This window comes from Spermophilus citellus (assembly GCF_964194105.1).
Source record: "Spermophilus citellus genome assembly, chromosome: 4".
Taxonomy (NCBI): Eukaryota; Metazoa; Chordata; class Mammalia; order Rodentia; family Sciuridae; genus Spermophilus; species Spermophilus citellus.
The window spans coordinates 144,704,234-144,722,876 of record NC_138185.1 but is presented as its reverse complement, the minus strand read 5'-3'; the positions used below and the strand labels follow the sequence as shown (position 1 = coordinate 144,722,876).

At 40.3% G+C, this 18,643-nt stretch overlaps 1 protein-coding gene across 1 annotated transcript in view; it reads right to left on the bottom strand.

Moving 5' to 3' along the window:
* Positions 1-18,643, bottom strand: part of RYR3 (ryanodine receptor 3) — a 518,939-nt gene that overhangs the window by 278,311 nt on the left and 221,985 nt on the right. Inside the window, exons 4-9 of the mRNA XM_081292880.1 lie at positions 18,215-18,293; positions 12,393-12,505; positions 11,366-11,465; positions 8,629-8,722; positions 5,646-5,720; positions 3,570-3,726 (exon numbers count right to left, since the gene is read on the bottom strand). Of these exons, the coding sequence (XP_081149006.1) occupies positions 3,570-3,726; positions 5,646-5,720; positions 8,629-8,722; positions 11,366-11,465; positions 12,393-12,505; positions 18,215-18,293 (618 nt within the window). The remainder of the gene's footprint in view (positions 1-3,569; positions 3,727-5,645; positions 5,721-8,628; positions 8,723-11,365; positions 11,466-12,392; positions 12,506-18,214; positions 18,294-18,643) is intronic.

Below are 18,643 nucleotides of genomic sequence, written 5' to 3'. Positions count from 1 at the left end.
TATATCTCCACACACATGATTGTATGTGTAGGTGAATATATATGTGTGATATATATTATGTATGTGTATATATATGTGATATGTGTGCATATATATACATATATATATACCCCCCTCCCATACACACACCCTAAGCTAGACTGGTGTCTGGATGTGGTCACCTTGCAGCAAGGCTCATTCACACCCCCATCTTATCTGGCACACACAAGATTTCCAGGGGTACCTACTACCTTGTCAGGGCTGCTTGCTAAGAATGTTACTGAGCACTGGCAGCTGTTCCATGGCCCCCAAATTAGGAGTCAAAGCTGTCATAGGCTAATGCAACCCGGCAGGGTGGGAAGCTCACTGTTACCAAAAGTCTCATGGCTCAGGTGACACAGTGCCTTTTCAAAACGCATGACTGAACCCAAATACTGCTCTTTCTGGGGGTCTCTTTTTCTGTATACCGTATCCTTTAGCCTACAGAGAGAATAAGATCAACGTCCCAATTCCACCCACATAGGACACAGCTTACTGTCTCAACCTCTTACTCCCACTGAGTGGCCTGATTCCTGCACCACCACCAAGATCCTGGTATGTCATCTCAGACTGCTTTCTGTTGTCTATTTTGTCATCTAACAACTGTAACAGTCAGAAGATGGCAAGACGACTCACTGCCTTTGCATTATGGAAAAACAGTCTCCAACTCCTATCCTTGGTTAGCTGGGATCTTCACTACTATGTGGGGGCAGAGCAGTGTTCTCTCAAGATCTCCTGCAACTAGTGAGGCAGGAATTTCCGTACTAAAGGCCTGGAGAAATCAGGTACCTCCCCCACAGCAATGTGGATAATGTATGGCAGAGTTGTGTGTGCCCCACATGTTTTTTTTTTCTTTTTTGTGTATAACTTCAGTCTAAGATGCCAAATATTCCTTCCATATGACATCCCAAGGAAGCCCCAATTTCCTCTGGGAACACAGCCATAAGTGCCCTGTTTGGAGCCTAGGTAATTTTACTTTCGATTCCTTTCAAATGGAAATGAGGGTAACTGGGCTGAGCACTACTGTACTGAGAGTTATTGAGAACTTCTAACAAAGTGACTTCAGTGAAACGTGGGCACACTGCCAAGTGCACAGGACAATGTGACCCATGGGTGACTTTTACCTCCAGCTCTGCTATGCTGGTTGCCTCCATGGTACATGAGGACTTTCCAGCTATCAGCTGCTTGCCTCCAGATGCATGGAAGTGGAGGGACTTGGGAGATAAGCAATGGGCCTTTTAGTGATCAGTGCATTCAGAGGCCAGAAGTGGTGCCAGGTGGAAGGAGTGTTAGGAGGATCCTGTGGTCCTCTGAGTTTTTCTGGCTTTCCCCAGAGACTATGGCACAGTGCTGAGCCATGCTCTATAAGGCTAAGCCAAGAAATGAATGGATCCTGCCAGCTGCTTGGGAGGCTGCCCGACTCCTCAGCTACAAGAGACATGGTAAAGACCCTGCAGTCATCCAGTACATCTAGAGTGGGGTGGGGAACCAGGGATGGAGTGCTCCGGTAAAGAAAGGCCAAGCTGGTATCCTCACATAGGCACCTACTTGGTCATCAGCCATAATGAGTCATTTCTCCTTTTCCACCTCCTTCCAGCTACTCTTACCTCCATTCCACACCCCAGTTGCCTCTTAGGGGAGGATGAGATTCTGCCGGACTCTGGGCTTAAACTTTTCTGTGGCTTTTTTTTTTTTAATAAGCTATACTGCATTAAACAACTTCCTGGAGCCCAAAATGTTGACTAAGTAGATATGAATTTGAATTTAAAATCCTACTTATGCTGGGAATCAAAAAAAAAAAGTATTGATTACAACGTGAAGGAGATATGCTCAAAAACCATAATGAATTTAAGTAGTCCATAGGCCACTGGAAGAGGAGTAGATGGAAAGTGACATCAGAGGCGAGTTTAGGAAAATATGGGCAGGAGGTTCACATTCTTCAATGTTTTAAAAATAGGTGTAGGAAAAGTCTTATTCTAATGTAGGACAATTTGGAGGGGGGAAAACATATGCTACAGAATTTCTCTGCTTAAAAGAACCAGAGAACAATAAAGGTGGGGGAAAGGGCTCAGTGCTCCTGCTTCAAAGAAGGGCAGTTCTGAAAGACTGGTCTCTTCCCACACATCAGGAAACAGCAGTACCCCACAGAACATTCAGCCATCAGTTTCACCCCAAGCCTGCATGAACAGAATCATCAATAACCCTTCCCTGAAATCATGTTGAGAACAGAAATCAAATCTATTCTGGAAAAGAGCAAAGAAGAATGAAATTACAGATAAAATTCCCAAAGGAGACTTTGAGGGTTCCTCTCAGAAGCACAGACTTTCTGATAACTGGGCACACATCTATACAGAGCCCTTCTTATGCTTGGATGGTCTTTCCAGAACAATCATCAAGTGGCAGAACATCCAACTGTCCATCAGAAGTTAATGCAGCATGCAGTTCTGACTACCCAACTATATCCAACCCCGAGTTATACAGAATCAAAACCTGGCTGAGCTTTAAAGTGAGAGGTTTGGGGGAAAAAAAAACAGGTGTTTATATACACATCAAACGGCAAAGCTGTTCGCTTTCGGTTGACCTCACTAGCATAGGATCCATTCTTATTGAAGGTTGAGGATGAATAGGATGAAGTTAAGAGATTTGGGAGTGGAGGTTGCCGTGAGAAAGGATGGAGAAGGTACTAGAACTTTGTACAATACAACCACAAGACCATGTCATATCCAGAATTATGTCTTTGAATCATTCCAATTTCTCTGAAATAAATTGCATGACTTAAGCAAATGTAGTAATGTAGTTCTTTTTTTTTTTTTTTTTTTTTGGTCTTGGGTATTGAACCTTGGGATGGGGGGCTTAACCACTGAGCCACATCCTCAGCCATTTTTATCTTTTATATTGAGACAGGTCTCACTAAGTTGCTTAGGGCCTCATTAAATTGCCAAGGCTCACATTGTTCACTGTTTTAAACATACATGTAGGAAAAGTCTAATTCTAGTGTAGGGCAATTTGGGGAAGAAAAACATATGCCAAAGAATTTCTCTGCTTAAAAGGACTAGAGAACAATAAAAATGGGAGGAATAGACTCGGTGTTCCCGTTTCAAAGAAGGGCAGTGCTCTTCCTGAGAACTTGCAATCCTTCTGCCTCAGCCTTCTGAGCTGCTGGGATTGCAGTCATGAGTTGCCATGCTTGGCAAGTAAATGTTCTGACACTCATGCCTCCATTTCTTTAGGGGAGTGAGACATATAACATAAAATTTATTAAAGCCAACATAGACTGCAGTATACAGCAGTGGTATTTCCCATTAGACCCTGAGAAACAACGTCTGTTCCTGTGATCCTTATGTTCTCTGGGGCTCTTACTCAAGACTTCATCCTTCACTCAAAGGCACATATTCCTCCAAAAACTCAATTCAAAACAGAAGAAAGTGATTAGTATAGTTCTGATTTCCAATTTTACTTTGCTTCATCTTACTTCCTTATCAGGCAGAGTTTTACCTGGAGGTTTCTGATCATTAATTTAGAGAAGGGTCAAAATCTACTTCACAACTTACCTTTGAAGCCCGGAAGGAGAAGGCTGTGGACTTGGTGTCCGACTTTCCCCGGTCTTGCAGCAGAAGGCCCTGGTCCTCCGTCAAAGCCAGGTAGTGCCCTGTGGTGAGATGCCGGAGTCGGAAAGCCTGGCCCCATCGGATATTACTGCCACTCCAGCTGGGAGGAGGAAGCAGATACAAAAATAAGTCTTTGTCAGTATATGCCTAGTGCTTTCTTACACATGCCAATGGACTTCTGCCCTGCTCTGAAGTTCATCATTAAAGGATATTGGACCAAACCTCCGCCTGGCTAGGGTCTTATGTGTCTTTGACTCAGCACTGTGTTCTCTTTCCTCTTAAAAACCTGACAAGGAACATGATCCTGAAGGCAGGTCAGTGGCTTAACATAACTGGAAGTCCCAAGTTGCCAATTTTCCCTTCACTCCACCGAAGAATCTTAATGCAAATAAGCACAAAAATAGATGGAAAGCTTGCCTTTTCAGGAAAATGTGTATCTGGGTAGGCAAAGCCTTTCCAAATGTGTTATCTGAACTCAAACATTTTACTACCACCAACAGTCCTATCTTCAAGAGAAATAGTCAAAAAAGAAACAAATGTGTGAGGCTTATCCCTCCCAGAGAGAGGTAGAAAATAAATAAGCACAATAGGTAAGCAAACACTGTGCTGTGCTAGAAGGAAATAAATTCTATGGAGAAAAGTCAAGTTGGATAAAGCGATTAAGATCAAGAAGATCCTGTGCTGAATGTAAATCTTTTCATGGTCCTTCACCAAAAGATCAGCTTTCAACCAAATTATGGCAGCTTGTCATGGAGAAAGTATCTGCCAAAAAAACTAGGAACTCAAAATTCATCTTCTAAATTAGAATAAGGTGTGTTAAATTAGAACAAGATGTTTAAGAGATATATGTGTAAATATTTTAAAATTACTTTACACTTTGTCCAACATTTGGAGAATCAGTGGACCCAAATCACATATAAAAATCTTAAATTCTTCATGTTTCGGTCCCTGGGACAATGAATTCACAACCATAACAAACACTGTATGTATGTCCCTATTTTGACTTATTTAAAAAGTCAGATAATTGAGAAGGTCTACTATCCTGAGAAAAAGGGCACACTACCATTAGATTTTAACAGGACAAGAATGTAAATGCCCCAAGCTAGTTAACAAATAGGTGGTTCTTAAAAAACAGTATTTCTTTTACACTAAATATGTGCCGTTTTTCAATTATACCAAGTATCCTTTAAATCAGCAGTCTCCAACCGGTTTCTCAGTAAGAGTTTGAATGAGTATGTGTGCATGTTCTGATATTTTCTTCTTATCTCTTATTATCTTGACAACCTCTGTGGGGGTATACATGCCTCATGAGAAAGACTTTTACTCTGAACATGTACTCAGGGAGATGCTGAACTGAGTGCTATAGAAAAAGGCAGAGAAGGGAAACCAGATGGTTTCTCTCATTCCCAGCAATTTCATTCTAGCCCAAATTCCTACCTGCTCAGCAAAAGAAAGTTCCTGCTCTCAACTGGATTGGTCTTCAGCAGTCTGGAGTTTAGTGGACATGTTACTATAGTTTTAGCAAGCAGTTACTCAAGGTCAAGGCTGGAAAGTCAGCTTCCTGCCCCTTTCACTGGGGCACATTACCATCTCTGAAAAGTTCTGGTTAAGTAATTTTCGTCATAGCTACATTTCCAGTGAAGTTTCTCTTACCCCATACCATGAGGTTATCTGTCTCTTTTTCATTTAAATCTAACTTTTTGCTGGAGTCCATAAATCTGGGAGGAGAGAGAAGACTATCTGGGTTCCAGAAAACAAATGGAAGAACTTTGATGGCTTTCAGCGACCAATGTCTGAACTTGCCTTTCATTACTTGGCTACCATAAGAGCAGCTGAGCCATCTCTCTGACAAAATGGTGGTCTTAGAAATCTTGTGAGTGCATTGTTCCTTAAAAACAAAGTCAGGGAAATTTCAGAGCTCAATTGTGTACCAAGGACTTCTGAGAGTTTGCCAGGTGACATGGGGCAAATGAAATATTTGCGAGAAAGGACCACACTGGAAAAGCAGGCCTCCGTTACCTTATCCGAAGGGGTTCCACTCTCCACAGAGACCTGGCTCTGGTCCCAGCTCCCCCGGCTTCATAGAATACTCTCCTGTGAGCAGAGTTGGAGATCAGCATCAGGCGAGGAACAGCTCCCTGCAGAGGCTGCTCAGAACTGCTGCTGTCTAGGCTTTCCCACAGTCAGCAAAATGCAAAGCAAGATTTAAAAGGAGGCAAGCACACTTCCCAGTCTCCTAGGAGGGATTAAAAACTGCTTAAGGGGAGGGAACTGCTCACCAGTTCATGGATCACTAGGGTAAAGTAAAAAAAGGGGACAAGAACATCTCCATTTCTGCAATAGGATCAAATTATCCCAGTCATATACCATGACACTAACACAGAATGCTCCAAGTATTTAGGGCTGAGCTCCATGATGTAGCTTTGTGTCTTTTATAAATGGATTTGTACTTTTAAAACACAGTGAAAACTGGAAGGATCCCTCAGGGGGAGGTAAAGTGGCTGACCCTAGGTCACAGGTGAGACAGCACAGGGGCTGGCCCTAGAGAACCCCCTAACTCCTGACATCTGAAGGATTCTTCAAAATCCATTCTTCCTACCTGGGATATTCTGGCAGCTTGATCTGTTTGATCTCACAAGGTTTCTGAGGTTGAAACAACTTGTTCCTGTTCTCTAAAACAATTCCAAGGAGAGGAGTGAAGTGGGTGGTGAGCTGAGGTGCTTTTGAAAGCTTGGCTGACAGCTCAGTCTTAGCTTCAATAGGTTAAATGACTTATCCCAGGGTGTTTGACAAGCCAGAGGCAGAGCTGGGGATCAGAGCTCAGAATGTGATATTGTTGATCTTGGGTTTCCATTCTGGGAGTCTCTGTCTATTGAGCCTGACTGCTCCCAGAGTTTAAGAGGGAATAAAAATGATTTCCTCTTGAGAGCCAGCACCACAGCATGCCTTCATGGCTACTGGAATTTCAGCATGTTCCCCATTTCCTGTTCCCTTATTCTCTCCCAGATTTCAGTGTTTCTGACCATCTGGCCAGATCTGAGGAATTTCCTGACCAAAGAAGATAAGGAAAAGGCCACTTATGTCACCCGGACATCAAATAAAACCAAAGTATTCCACTTTGATTGACACGTCAACTCATACAAAACTTCAGCATACCCAATATCTGCTTACTTGCTTCAATCTCAACCCCCGTTTCCTTACAAAGGAAAGGGATAAGCCCTCTTATTTTTAATTGGTGTTTCTTTTTATAAAAGAAATTAGAGTCCATGGAGTCCTAAGCCAAAGGTAGGCCACCTCCTCTCTTATCTCAGTCATGGAATGCGTGTTGCTTCCTTAAGCCCATTTTGGAGGTTGCTCTCTAAATCAATCTCCTCACTCCTCCTTTCAAATACCTGCCCTGCCTTTCCTTTGTAGTAGGGATGCTCACCAAATTACAACCTCTCCAAGCAGCCTAGTTTCTACCCAGGCTGTGGTTCTATGGGGTGGGGCAGGGTATTGGGAGCTCATGGTGAGTACTTCACTTTTTCCAAATTTCTATCCTTAAAAGTAGGACAGGAATGGGAAGAAGAACGAGTGAAGTTCTAGTGTATTCCATCTTAGATATAGATAACAGTAAAGCTCAACCACAAAACTTTAGTTATTTAGCTCCCTGCAAAACTTGATGTAGCAGACAGCAAATGAACTATTGCATACTCTCACTACCTAACACAAAAGGGAAAAAAATCCTGCAACTGAATAGGCTTGCATGACATTGCTCTGGGTGGGAGATTCTTAATTCTAAGGGAAATCAGGTCAACAGAACTTCCCTACTCAGAAATAACTGTCAACAACTGGACCAGTGTTGGTGAGGCGGGGAGTGAATTGATCATGACTTTTGATATAGATCTGTGATCTAAACACTGTTCTAGGTCACATTTGGTTCTCATGAAATGCTATTCAGAGGACACAGCAAGTAGAAGAGATTCAGAGGTATAAGGGATTCATATTGCCAATGGATAGCTTCTAAGAGGCACAGATATTACGTCCAAGTATAGCATTTCTGGCCTCCTTTAGTACAAATAAGGAATGAGCCCTGAAAGACAGCCAAAAGCTCTGGCTTCTAGGCTTCCATCTGAAATCAGTCAGTGTGGAATCTTTGGCAGGAACCTGACCTACACAATCTCCAACATGTGAAGATTTGTGAGCCCATGTCTCCAATGAAGGAAAAGAAATGTGGTTAAGTTTCCCATAGGCACTACACAAATGGAAAAGAAAGCATTACCACCAAATCACACTCACTGTTATCCCAAATTCAGTCTAATGTGGATCAGAAGTTTGATTTAAAAAAATATATATCAGTTTAGTATTAATACTTTAACTAGTATCTTGTATTATATAGGTTTGGATTTTTTGGATACACATCTGTCAAGGTTCAACTGGAGGACCAAAGAGAACATCAGTACAGTGGCATCCTCTAGCCACCGCCCTTGCCCTTGCACCACCTCCTGCTGAATCTAGTTCCTATTGGACATTGACTTTGGGTTTCTCCAATGCTAGTTGGGAATAAGCAAAACTAAATCAAATAGCTCCACCTTAATTACTTAGCACATGGAAAGGGAAGAATAGAGATGATTTGCCTTTGAAGAACCCAGTGAATAATTTGTGTAAGCACACAGATTTACTAGGATGATTATCCCAATTTCCATCTCCAAAATGGGTGCTTTAGTCTCTAGTCAATGTAACCGGAAACTCCTTAGACTTGGGAGCACCTGAAGAAAAAGGGCTTGGGAAGCATTATAGAATTGCTTGCCTAATAAGAGTGTGCACAGATAGCTCTTCCTGTGAGCAAATGCTACTATCCTGCCACTCCTATTTTGCAAACTGGAACTCATGGCTATAGGAAGGCTTGCCAATTGAGCAACACCTGCAGAATTCATCTGCAGCCAAACACAAATGCAAACTCTTTAGTTTGTGTCATCTGGGGCTGGCAGCAGGTAGGAGGAAGAGGCAGCTATTAGCTTACCTGTGCTGGGAATCATTCTGGTCTGTAGATGGTATCGTCAGACACTCGTCATGACCATGGAAAAGACGTACCACGTGTCCACCAAGTAGGTAGCCTGAAAAATGATCACATTCTACCATGAACTAATGGGAAGTTTAAAGAGAACACTATGTTTAAAAGGGTAAAATCATGCAGGTCTGTGCCAGTTACAGAACACACCAAGAGATGCATTTGCGAAATTATAAATTCCACGAATTCAGGCCTCAGGCAGAAATAACAAGAAAGTCAAAACAACTCTAACACTGAAAGTTAAATAGAGAGCTTCATAAATGAGCAAGTTCAACATCAAAAGGAGAGGTGAAAATAGTGTGTCAATTGATATCACTGAAAAACAAATGAAAATCGAAGTTGCTAATATGAGGAAGATAAAGATTTTCTAGTTACTTATTATGTAAATACATACAAAACCAAATTTCCAGATAAATTTGTACAATCTCAATGTCTAAGCTTTGTGGTAAAATCCAAATCACAGTCCTTGGAAAGAAAGAAAGGTGCTGTGAAGGGGGACAGCAAACTGCTGTAAAGAGCTGTCTTGAGAAATATGTTTAACAAATGTAGATCAAATCTGGATGGCACTCCTAAAGCACAAAAGTGGAAGCAGAAGTACTCTCTAGCATCTGTGGTGGGCAAATGTGGATGGTGCTATCAAGAAGGACTAAGTTTTCAGAATAAAGGAATCACAATAATTATGGAGCTCAGATACTAAAAGGAAACAATGAACTTCAAGGACATGATCACCCAGTAGTCTTCAAATAAATTCTGAGCCTTAATTCAAAGAACATACAAGCGGGAGCGAGTCCCCAGTCTGAGCTTGCTTTGCACAAAAAAAGAAAAAAAGGGTTTGTTATTCCTCTGAATTAAAAATACAACACCCCTACCACCCAATTCTCCAGGCTACTCTGTTCTCAGGAGACACATGGACTTAATATGCTCAATGTCTGATTCAGAATTTTAAGTCATATAATTAGATCACTTGGGGGGGGCTGTCATGAACTATTCTGGGTGCTAGATTACAGTAATAGTAATGAGAAATCATGCCAGAGGGGGGGAAAAGGGTATTATCAGTGCATCTGGTACAGTGACAGTGTAATACTTGTTAGCTCAGGGTTTTTTGTTTTTTGTTTTACTCTAGGCAAGGATTTCTTTGAACTTTAAAAAAATATAAAGAAGTCTTTTTCCAATATTCCTATATCTTGTTGTACTAATATTTCCAGCTATATGTTTTTGTATTAATAATTCATAAGGGAATTCTTAATTTTATTTAGAAAATTAGCTCTCAAAGGGATCAAGTTCTTGATTAAACTCTCCCTCATCTCCTGAGGGTGAGGCCACTCCCTCTTAGGAGTTCATCATTAACAGTTTGTGGGCTCCTTCAATCAGTCCTATTCACCACAGAAAACTGCAAGTGCTGGTTTAGGTTTTCTTAACTAAAACATGGTGCCACTGTCAGGAAAGACGCATAATGAGGAGGACTGCTAACGCTCCTGAGGGATGAAGGGCATTTCTCAGTAGCGGATGCTCCAAGGGCATTTTCTGCAGAGCTGAATGGCACAAGTGATGAGCTACCCAGATTACCCTACCACAAAGGCACTCAACACTTCTATGAGGACCTTTTTGACATGATTTGCAAATGCTACTTCATTAATCTCTAAGCCCTCTGTTGAAACTGAGAGAATTTTATTCCTATATTGATAATGAAAAACTTAACATAGGATTGAGTCAAAACTTTGCAGGGGAAGATTGAAACCTGGGTTTTTTTCTGACTGGAAGAGGAAGGTTGAGAATAGACTTAAGTTGGTGGGTTAACCCCAGCATCCAGAAAGGGGGCTGAATGCACCCTGCCTTTTCACTGTTTTCCATATGTTTCCAAAGAGTTAAGAACTTGTCATTTTCCAGTTATGCAGCTTAGCTATGATGCCATCTAAAACTGGGGTATCACCTTAACAACTCTTATTTTTCTATTTTCAAGCACAGCACTGACGGGCACTCCCAGTGTGAAACTTAGGTGAAGGAAGAAAAATAGGGTTAAAGTCTGTGATATAACTATTTTTAAAAATTCTGATCTTGCTGTAAAGTGCCAGAATGAAATGCAATAACCCACAGGTCATTCACATTTTATTATTCTGCTCAGCTGTGGTATTAACTACAAGTGAGCCAAGGCCAGTATGTTTATTACATAACCTGCAAGGTACATTGACTGCCTGGCTCAGTAGGATACGAGAGCAAAGTGAGATGATGTTATTTCCAAGGAAAAAATAACATCCTGAGAAATTTTCACCGATTTTTAAATGGTCTTCCATAAGTTAAAGCAAATAACCAAAAACAGTTTTACTGCAGAGGAATTTGTAAAGTATCACCTTCTTGGCAAAAGATCACTTCTAAAATAGAAGTTGCTGAGGTCTGTCTACCTGTAACTCATAACCATATATAAAAATGAAGATATGGTGATTCAAGTCTGAATGCATACAGTGCTAAGCTAATGGTGGATTGAAAAATAAAGTCGGGATGCTCATGTAATCAGAAGGAAAGAAAAAAATCCATACAGACATCAGATAAATAAATTTATGTGAACTAAAACCATGCTACCTGTATATGAAGACATTCTGGTGGGAGCTGGGAAATGAAAAATGTCAATATATGCACACAAGAGAGATTGGCAGGCTCACAGCTGACTGCATACACACACAAAAAAGCACACCTTCTTCAATGCTACTTCCTGAGCACGTAGGATGTACATTCCAGAGTGTTTGCATGAAGGAGGCATCCACTTGTATGTTACCATTTGATATCGAGAGATGCTGCAGCAGAAACAGAAATGAAACACTCTTTAAAAATCACCAGTCTAGTCCTGTCAGAGCAGCTCACCTACAATTTCAAGGATTAAATTAAACAGCCTATCTGTTATCTGTTTTTTTTTCTACATAGCCTGTAGGAGATTTCTCCACCCAATCTAGAAGCAGCTTCAAAGTGGGATACTTTCTTTGGAGAAGAGGAAGTATTCAGCCTCAGAGGTGGCAGACCAGTTGACTTCATCCCCTCAGCTGGATCCCTGATTCAACATGAAGTCACAAAATGTCTATTCTCTGTAGGATAAGGAAACTCACAGATGGGGGGAAAAAAAAAAAAAAAAAAAAAAAAAAAAAACCTCCGGCATGTGGACAAGGCAAAGTGAAATCTGATAGGGTTGACTATGAAAAACTGTTGAGAAGCTTAAAACTTCTCTTTAGGCATCCCCATCCTCCACAAGGGGGCTGGTGTCAGTGATGTCTGTCTGGTTCTCATCCCCAGCTGCGAGATCTCACCTGCATCTTCCACTTCTGCAGCACCCCAGGCTCTAACACATTTTAAATTTTCATTCTTTCTCCAATGAATGCTATTTTCCTGTATGACATTCTTTTTGATTTGTTCTCTACTGGGCAAAAGCTAAACCATGTGGTAAAATCATAGTCACGTAAACTCATGTCACGTTAACTCATGTGTGAATAATGCCTGGGACATGTTGGCAGAGTTTGCTTGACATAACACTAGAAACTCAAAGGGTAACTAACAGCTGAGTTCCAGGCCCCACGAGCACCTGGTATGGGAGAGAAGTTTCCATTTCCCAAGTGTAATGTGAAGAGGCATCTTATCCTGCTCAACATGCTGAGGCTCAATTTTCCTTGGCTCTCTACTCCTAAAGGGAAAAATTCCGGAATTGAAAAGCAGCTGTTGAAGGAGGTACTTACGAGGTATCTTTCAGAGGACACACTGACGAGGATTAGGTCATCGCCAATTCGAACCTTCTCTCCCTCTGACCTTTGTTTGGAAGCAGGATGTATGGTCCACCAACAGGCTTCTCCTACATGAAGGTTCCTGAGTTAGTTGTTGCTTCCTGGAGGGCAGGGTCTCTCATTCTGTCCCTCACTCTCCTTCCTCCTGATGACAACCCTTAAACTCTCTCTTCCCCTACCTCAGACTTAAATTTCCATTAACCTGTAACCATTCCAGCTGGCTTCACATATTCCCTTGATTACACCTATCTTTCATGTCCAGAATGACAGGGTGTGGCAAAGTATTGGAGATCAGACGTCATAGAAGTTAGAGTGCTTTCAAAGCATATAGAAAAATGCTTCCCCTTTTAAATCCAAGAATTTATTTCACTGGTATACTACACACTTAGACACTTTTATCTTTGCCCCCCACCTTTTATGAAATACTATTAAAACATTAGAAAAGTTTTTTGGTTTTTTTTTTTTTGGTACCAGGGATTGAACCCAGGGATGCTTAAGAGCTACTGAGCCATATCCCCAGCCTTTTAAAAAGTCTTTTAAGACAGGGCCTGAATAAGTTGCTTAGGGCCTTGCTAAGTATCTGAATTTTGAATTTGAGATCCTCCTGTCTCAGCCTCCCCAAGATGCTGGGATTACAGGCATGTTCCACCATGCCCAGCAGAAAAGGGATTTCATAAAGGCTTAAACCTATAAGGACTAAGACAACAGATAACAAGGTCAAAGCAAGGAAGAGAAATTGTTAGAAAAAGAAAAGCAGATAGATGCTTTTATCCAAGAGAAATCAAACACCCAAGTCTTTGGGTAATAAATAGAGAACAAACTACCAATGAATAAATATATAGCCTATATTCTTCAGAAAAAATCTCTGGGATTGGAGATAAAATTTACTTTCGAAGGAAGGAGCTAAAGATGGGTTGAAAAAGGGAGGGCTGGCTGAAAGCTTCAAAGGACATCCAATCCCCAGGTCCCTTCCCTGTCCTGCACAGTTGACTTTTCCCCCTCCTTGCTACAAGAGAATTCTAGTCAATCAAATGGCAAACTACCAAGGATCTGGCCTTGGAAATACCAGGCACAGAGGAGGAAGCGTAGTCCTGCTGAGGATGGAGTAATTGAAACTTTACACTGGATTAGTAAAAGCCCACCTCTTCTCTTCTGCTTCTACCTCTCAGCTTCCAGAGTGCCCACTGCAAAGCGGAACCACCCCAGCTCTGCTGCCCAGAGTTGAAGATTAATTTTTAGGGAAGCCAAACTATTTAAGATAAAAAATACCGTGGGCCGAGGGTCTCCCACAAAAGGCCCAGGTCTTGCCACATTACAAGAGCGAGGCTCAGAAGATGTCAAGCCACAGTTGGCTTCCAGACAACTTCTGCTGTCTTTACCTGAACAGGAGGGAAGATCATGGATCACCAGAAACCTGAGCCAAGTCCCCAATACAAAATGACAGGAACAAAGCAGAAAGGGGGCAAGGCTGGAGGAAATAAAGAAAAAAAGAACTTTATAAAATTTTACAATTAATAATATCAGAGAGGTAAGAGGAAAGTTCTGCTTTTCTCTGAAGAACCCCTTTAGAGAAAAATAAAATACCCTTCGATCCTGAAAAAAAGAAAATAGGGAAAAAAAAAGGATTACAAGATAAAGTGGAAAAATTCTTCCATAAAGAAAAAAAGATTAGAAATAGGAGCAAAAAGAGAATTAGAAAATCCATCTAGAGGAATTTCAGAAAGCAAGAACAGAGGAAAGTAACAAAGAAATATTATTAAAACTTTTCCATTGCTGAAAGATAATCATTTCCAAACAAATTGAAAGGACCTATGAAGTGCCTCATGTAATGAAGAATAGAGACCTACACCAAGGTCCATTCCTGTGAAACAGGAACAAGACACACTGTGGAATTACTAACACCAGGGTGAAAAGATCTTAGTAAGCATTGAGAAAAGAAAAAAATAGTTACATACTAAGCATCAGGAATCAGAATGTAGATTTCTCAACAGCCAGACTTTAAGCTAGAAGAAAGCCTTCAGGAAGATGAGGAGAAATTTTTTCTCCAATGCACAAAATTAAACTAAACTATGAAGTGCTTATGAAGTTATAATTAAGAAATGTTCGGACAACAATTATCTCCCCAATGGACCTCTGCTATAAAAGCTACTGGGCAGCATGCTTCACCAAGGTGAACTGGTCAACCAAGAAAGGAAAAACCCACAAGATTCAGGAAACATGGAAAGAGGCAAAGGGAAGGCCCTGAATGATGGTGGATACTTCTAAGAAGATGAAACTGACAGAGGGATAATATAATTGAGTTTAATGAGGGGAGAGTTTCAGTTCTGTGGGAACATTTGGAAATTAAAAAAATGACTGGGTAACCAAAACTTGACAAATAGGCAACTGACTACTGGTAAATCAAAAATTAGCAAAATAAAAAACATGATCTTAGCATATTACGTGGCTTATTTCAAATAAAAGTGACAGATATGACAATGTAAAGGGTTAACGTGGATTTGTTCATTACATAAAAATAGATGTAAATACATTGGGAGTGTGGAGAGAGACAATAGAGAAGAGTAGAATGAATATGAGTTAATTTTTATCAGAACATCAATAGATAACACCTAATCTAAAAAGAATAATAAAATAGCAGTGTGTACACATCCATCAAAAATGGGAGGGCTGGGGATGTGGCTCAAGCGGTAGCGCGCTCGCCTGGCATGCGTGCAGCCCGGGTTCGATCCTCAGCACCACATACAAAGATGTTGTGTCCGCCAAAAACCAAAATAAATAAATATTTAAAAAAATGGGAAATAATACTGAAGGACCTGAAAGTGGGTACCCCAGATATGAACAGTTCAGAGCAGGGAGCTCAGGAGGGTAGGAGACTGATGTTTATAATAAGCTTCAATTTCTCTCTTTAAACTATGCATAGGTATTACTTTAAGTTTAAACTCATGGGATATTTGAAGGGGAAAATGATGTGAATCCTTTATGTACTCTGTGGACCATGGGAGGGCCTCAAGCATGAGGTAAGCCCTGATCAGGCATGCTTGGGAAGGGAAGAGTGCTCTGGAACTCAGGGAGACAGCTGTTCCTTGAATCAAGAGGATGAGCCCATCACTGGCCCTAAAATACATACCAGCACTTTAAGTGTGTGTGATTTTTTTTAAACAGATTTATTTCCAAGTCTAGATTCTAAAGTTATGACTAAATCCTTAAAAGAATAAAACAATAATAAAAAAAAACCACTTTAACAGGAGAACAGGAAGAATTAAGTAAAAATCAAGGGTAAATTTATCATCAGTTATGTTTAGAATTTATTACCCAGTGTGTAGGGGGAAAGAGCTTCCAAATTGTTCAAACCTCCATCCCCATCCCCCAAACTTTCTCCTCTCACATTTTCCTGGAGATTCCCCTCAACCGATAAGCAGTTTACTTGTTCACAACTCTGAAGACTTTTCTCTGCCCAAAGTGCATTCATAAGATCATCCAGTCAGGAACCAGGATCCCACCCTATTGGATTGCACATGAGTCTCCTCCTATGATGAGGAGATCCCTATCATGGCTGCATGTGCTTCTTTCTCCTTCACAAATACCAGGCCACCCTTATTTAAAGAGAATATGAAATGGGTTGTGGAGAGCCAGATGAAATAAAAGTAAACTACTTTAGGCCTAAAATTTTCATGAAGACCCAGCTAAGAACCCCCATCTCTTGCCACATCTCATCAGCTGACTTGATCTTGACATAATCTTGATCACGTGTTTGCCTAGTCTGTCACAATTCCCACCAAGTCTGATTTCAGGAACTTAGAAAAAAGTACCCCAGAGAGTAATATTCTCTGCTGTTATTTTTTCCCTCCATTTTTATTGAAGGCTTTAGTAGTTAAAACAGAATCCCTGATCACATGACTAGAAAGTGTTATTTTTCAATTGCTTCCCAGCTTTCATAAAGTATAAAGTCATTTTACTGATATAAATAGAATGACCATATATGACTTTTCCAATTATAAGCTCCAAGATTGACAGTGAGTTTATATAGAGAGGCCAACTCATATTCAGAGAGAGGCACTTCACTCATTTGGCAATTTTCAGCAACAGTTGACAACACCTTAGAGGAAATTATATTTTAAGAAAAACACTTTAGGTGAAAATAAAGCAACACCAAATAAAAATTAAAATATAATCTTATTTTCAGGGGGAAAAAAACTCATAATGGGCAGAGGCAGCCTAGTCTTCTGCTTTGTTCAAAAAGCAGAAGAGGGAATAGGGAGAAAGGTGCTCTCCTTGGGCACTCTTAGGACCCTACTGTGCAATACACAGAAACAACAGCTAAAGATGGTTTAGATATTAGTTTGTTTGTTTTTTTTTGACAACCTATGAATTGAAACAATGTGTATCCTTCATAAGCTGGCCCAATGTTACAGTAACAACACAGACTTTTGTCCTTCTTTGGCTACCCAACATGGGAAGCCCCTTCCTATTTTGGGAAAATGTCATGATATTCAAGACTGTATTCAAATTAGAAGTACTTACACAGTTTGCCCTCTGCTCTGGTTCTTTCCTGTCCTGTCCTTTTCTGGCATCCCAATTTCCAAGTCGGGAGTTCCAGCTTTAGTGATCGTTCTACCAAATATTCTATTTATCTGAATAAATTCTTATTTGGTTCGAGTTAACCTGAATCAGTTTCTGTTTGCAACTGAGAATCCTGGTGAGCAATAACCTAACCTCTAAATGGAGCAGGAATTCCATACTGACCTTGACAGATGGTGAGATTGTCTATGAATATTCCCAGCCATAGACAGCATATTATACCCCTAGGTCAGCTGTTCCTCTGCAGTATCATCCTGGTCACCACCTTACTTAGAAGCTACATTTTGACTACCAATATTTTTGATTGCTTCAGGAAAAAAAAAGCCAGAGAATCCCCAAATTTACGATATATACCATTATTAAAAAACAAATGGAATTGAATTGAATCATATGATAATTTTCTTTTTACTACTCTATTCTCTTTTAAACTAGTTCTATCTGAAAAAAATCAATGTAGAACTTGTGAAAACTAATACTTTTCTAATATTTGTCAACATCTCAATTATTTACCATGTTTTTCTTTTCACTGTATTTACTTTTATGGTGAGCAACACTGGTTTTCTACTTAAAGGAATAATAAAATTTTGGTCTATAAAATTTTAAGTGTGAAAGTAAATTTAAAGAAAAATATGAAGTAAAAGATACTAAAGGGAACACACTGGAACGGCAGAATTGGCTGACTAACAGCTGGAAAACTGCTTTAGAAATAGCTTGGTCACTGCAGAATAAAAGGGGCCTGCCCCTTTAACCTGGACACTATCCTTTATTACGTAAGCTGTTATTACGATGCCTTTTTTTTTTTCTTAGCAGTTATTCAGTTACATTGGTTCTTATCAGGAATGATAGTTCTTACTTTAAGTATCAAACCCTAAAGACTAGTTTTTCTCTGAGACTCAAAGAACTTGTGGTTAAAGCCTTATTTTCTTCTTCACGCCTAGTTTCTATGTTTCCATACACTTCACACATTCTTTATTTTTATGTGGTGCTAAGGATCAAGTCCAGTGACTCACCTGTGTGAGACAAGCACTCTACCCCTGAGCTATAACCCCAGCCCCTCACATATTCTTTCTTTAGTGTTTCATTTTCTAAAATTTTTCCAGACCTGTTTCTTGACCCGATTGGTTTGGAATCCCAAGTGACTAAGTGAAAGCTTTTAGTACAAAACCCCACAGGGCAGGAGCTCAGGGATGGTGACTTACCTGTGGCTTGCTCCTGTAGACCTACATCAAAGGCAAGCTTATCTGTCTGGGATCTTGATGTCGTCAAACAAGTTAGATACTGCAAAACAAGAGCAGATGCTACTGAAGTCAGACTCTTCTATAGGGTCTTGGCACCCCATCATTAGCTAGCCTCAACAGTGAGCTCCTGAGAAATGGGCTCATCCATCTTGCCTGTTGGAAGGTTAAATGGTACAATGCTTTTGGGAAATACTTCTATAATAAATTTAAAGCCTCAAAGAGGCTGTTATTTGATGCGCTCTTGATTTAACATACAGAACTATATGTTATAGAAATAAATTTGAAATTTTAAATATGTTTTAGTTCAATGAAATGCTGGAAATTTTAAATTGGGAACAACATAAATGGAACATAAATGATCAAGAATAATGGAAAGTTAGATAAACTGTG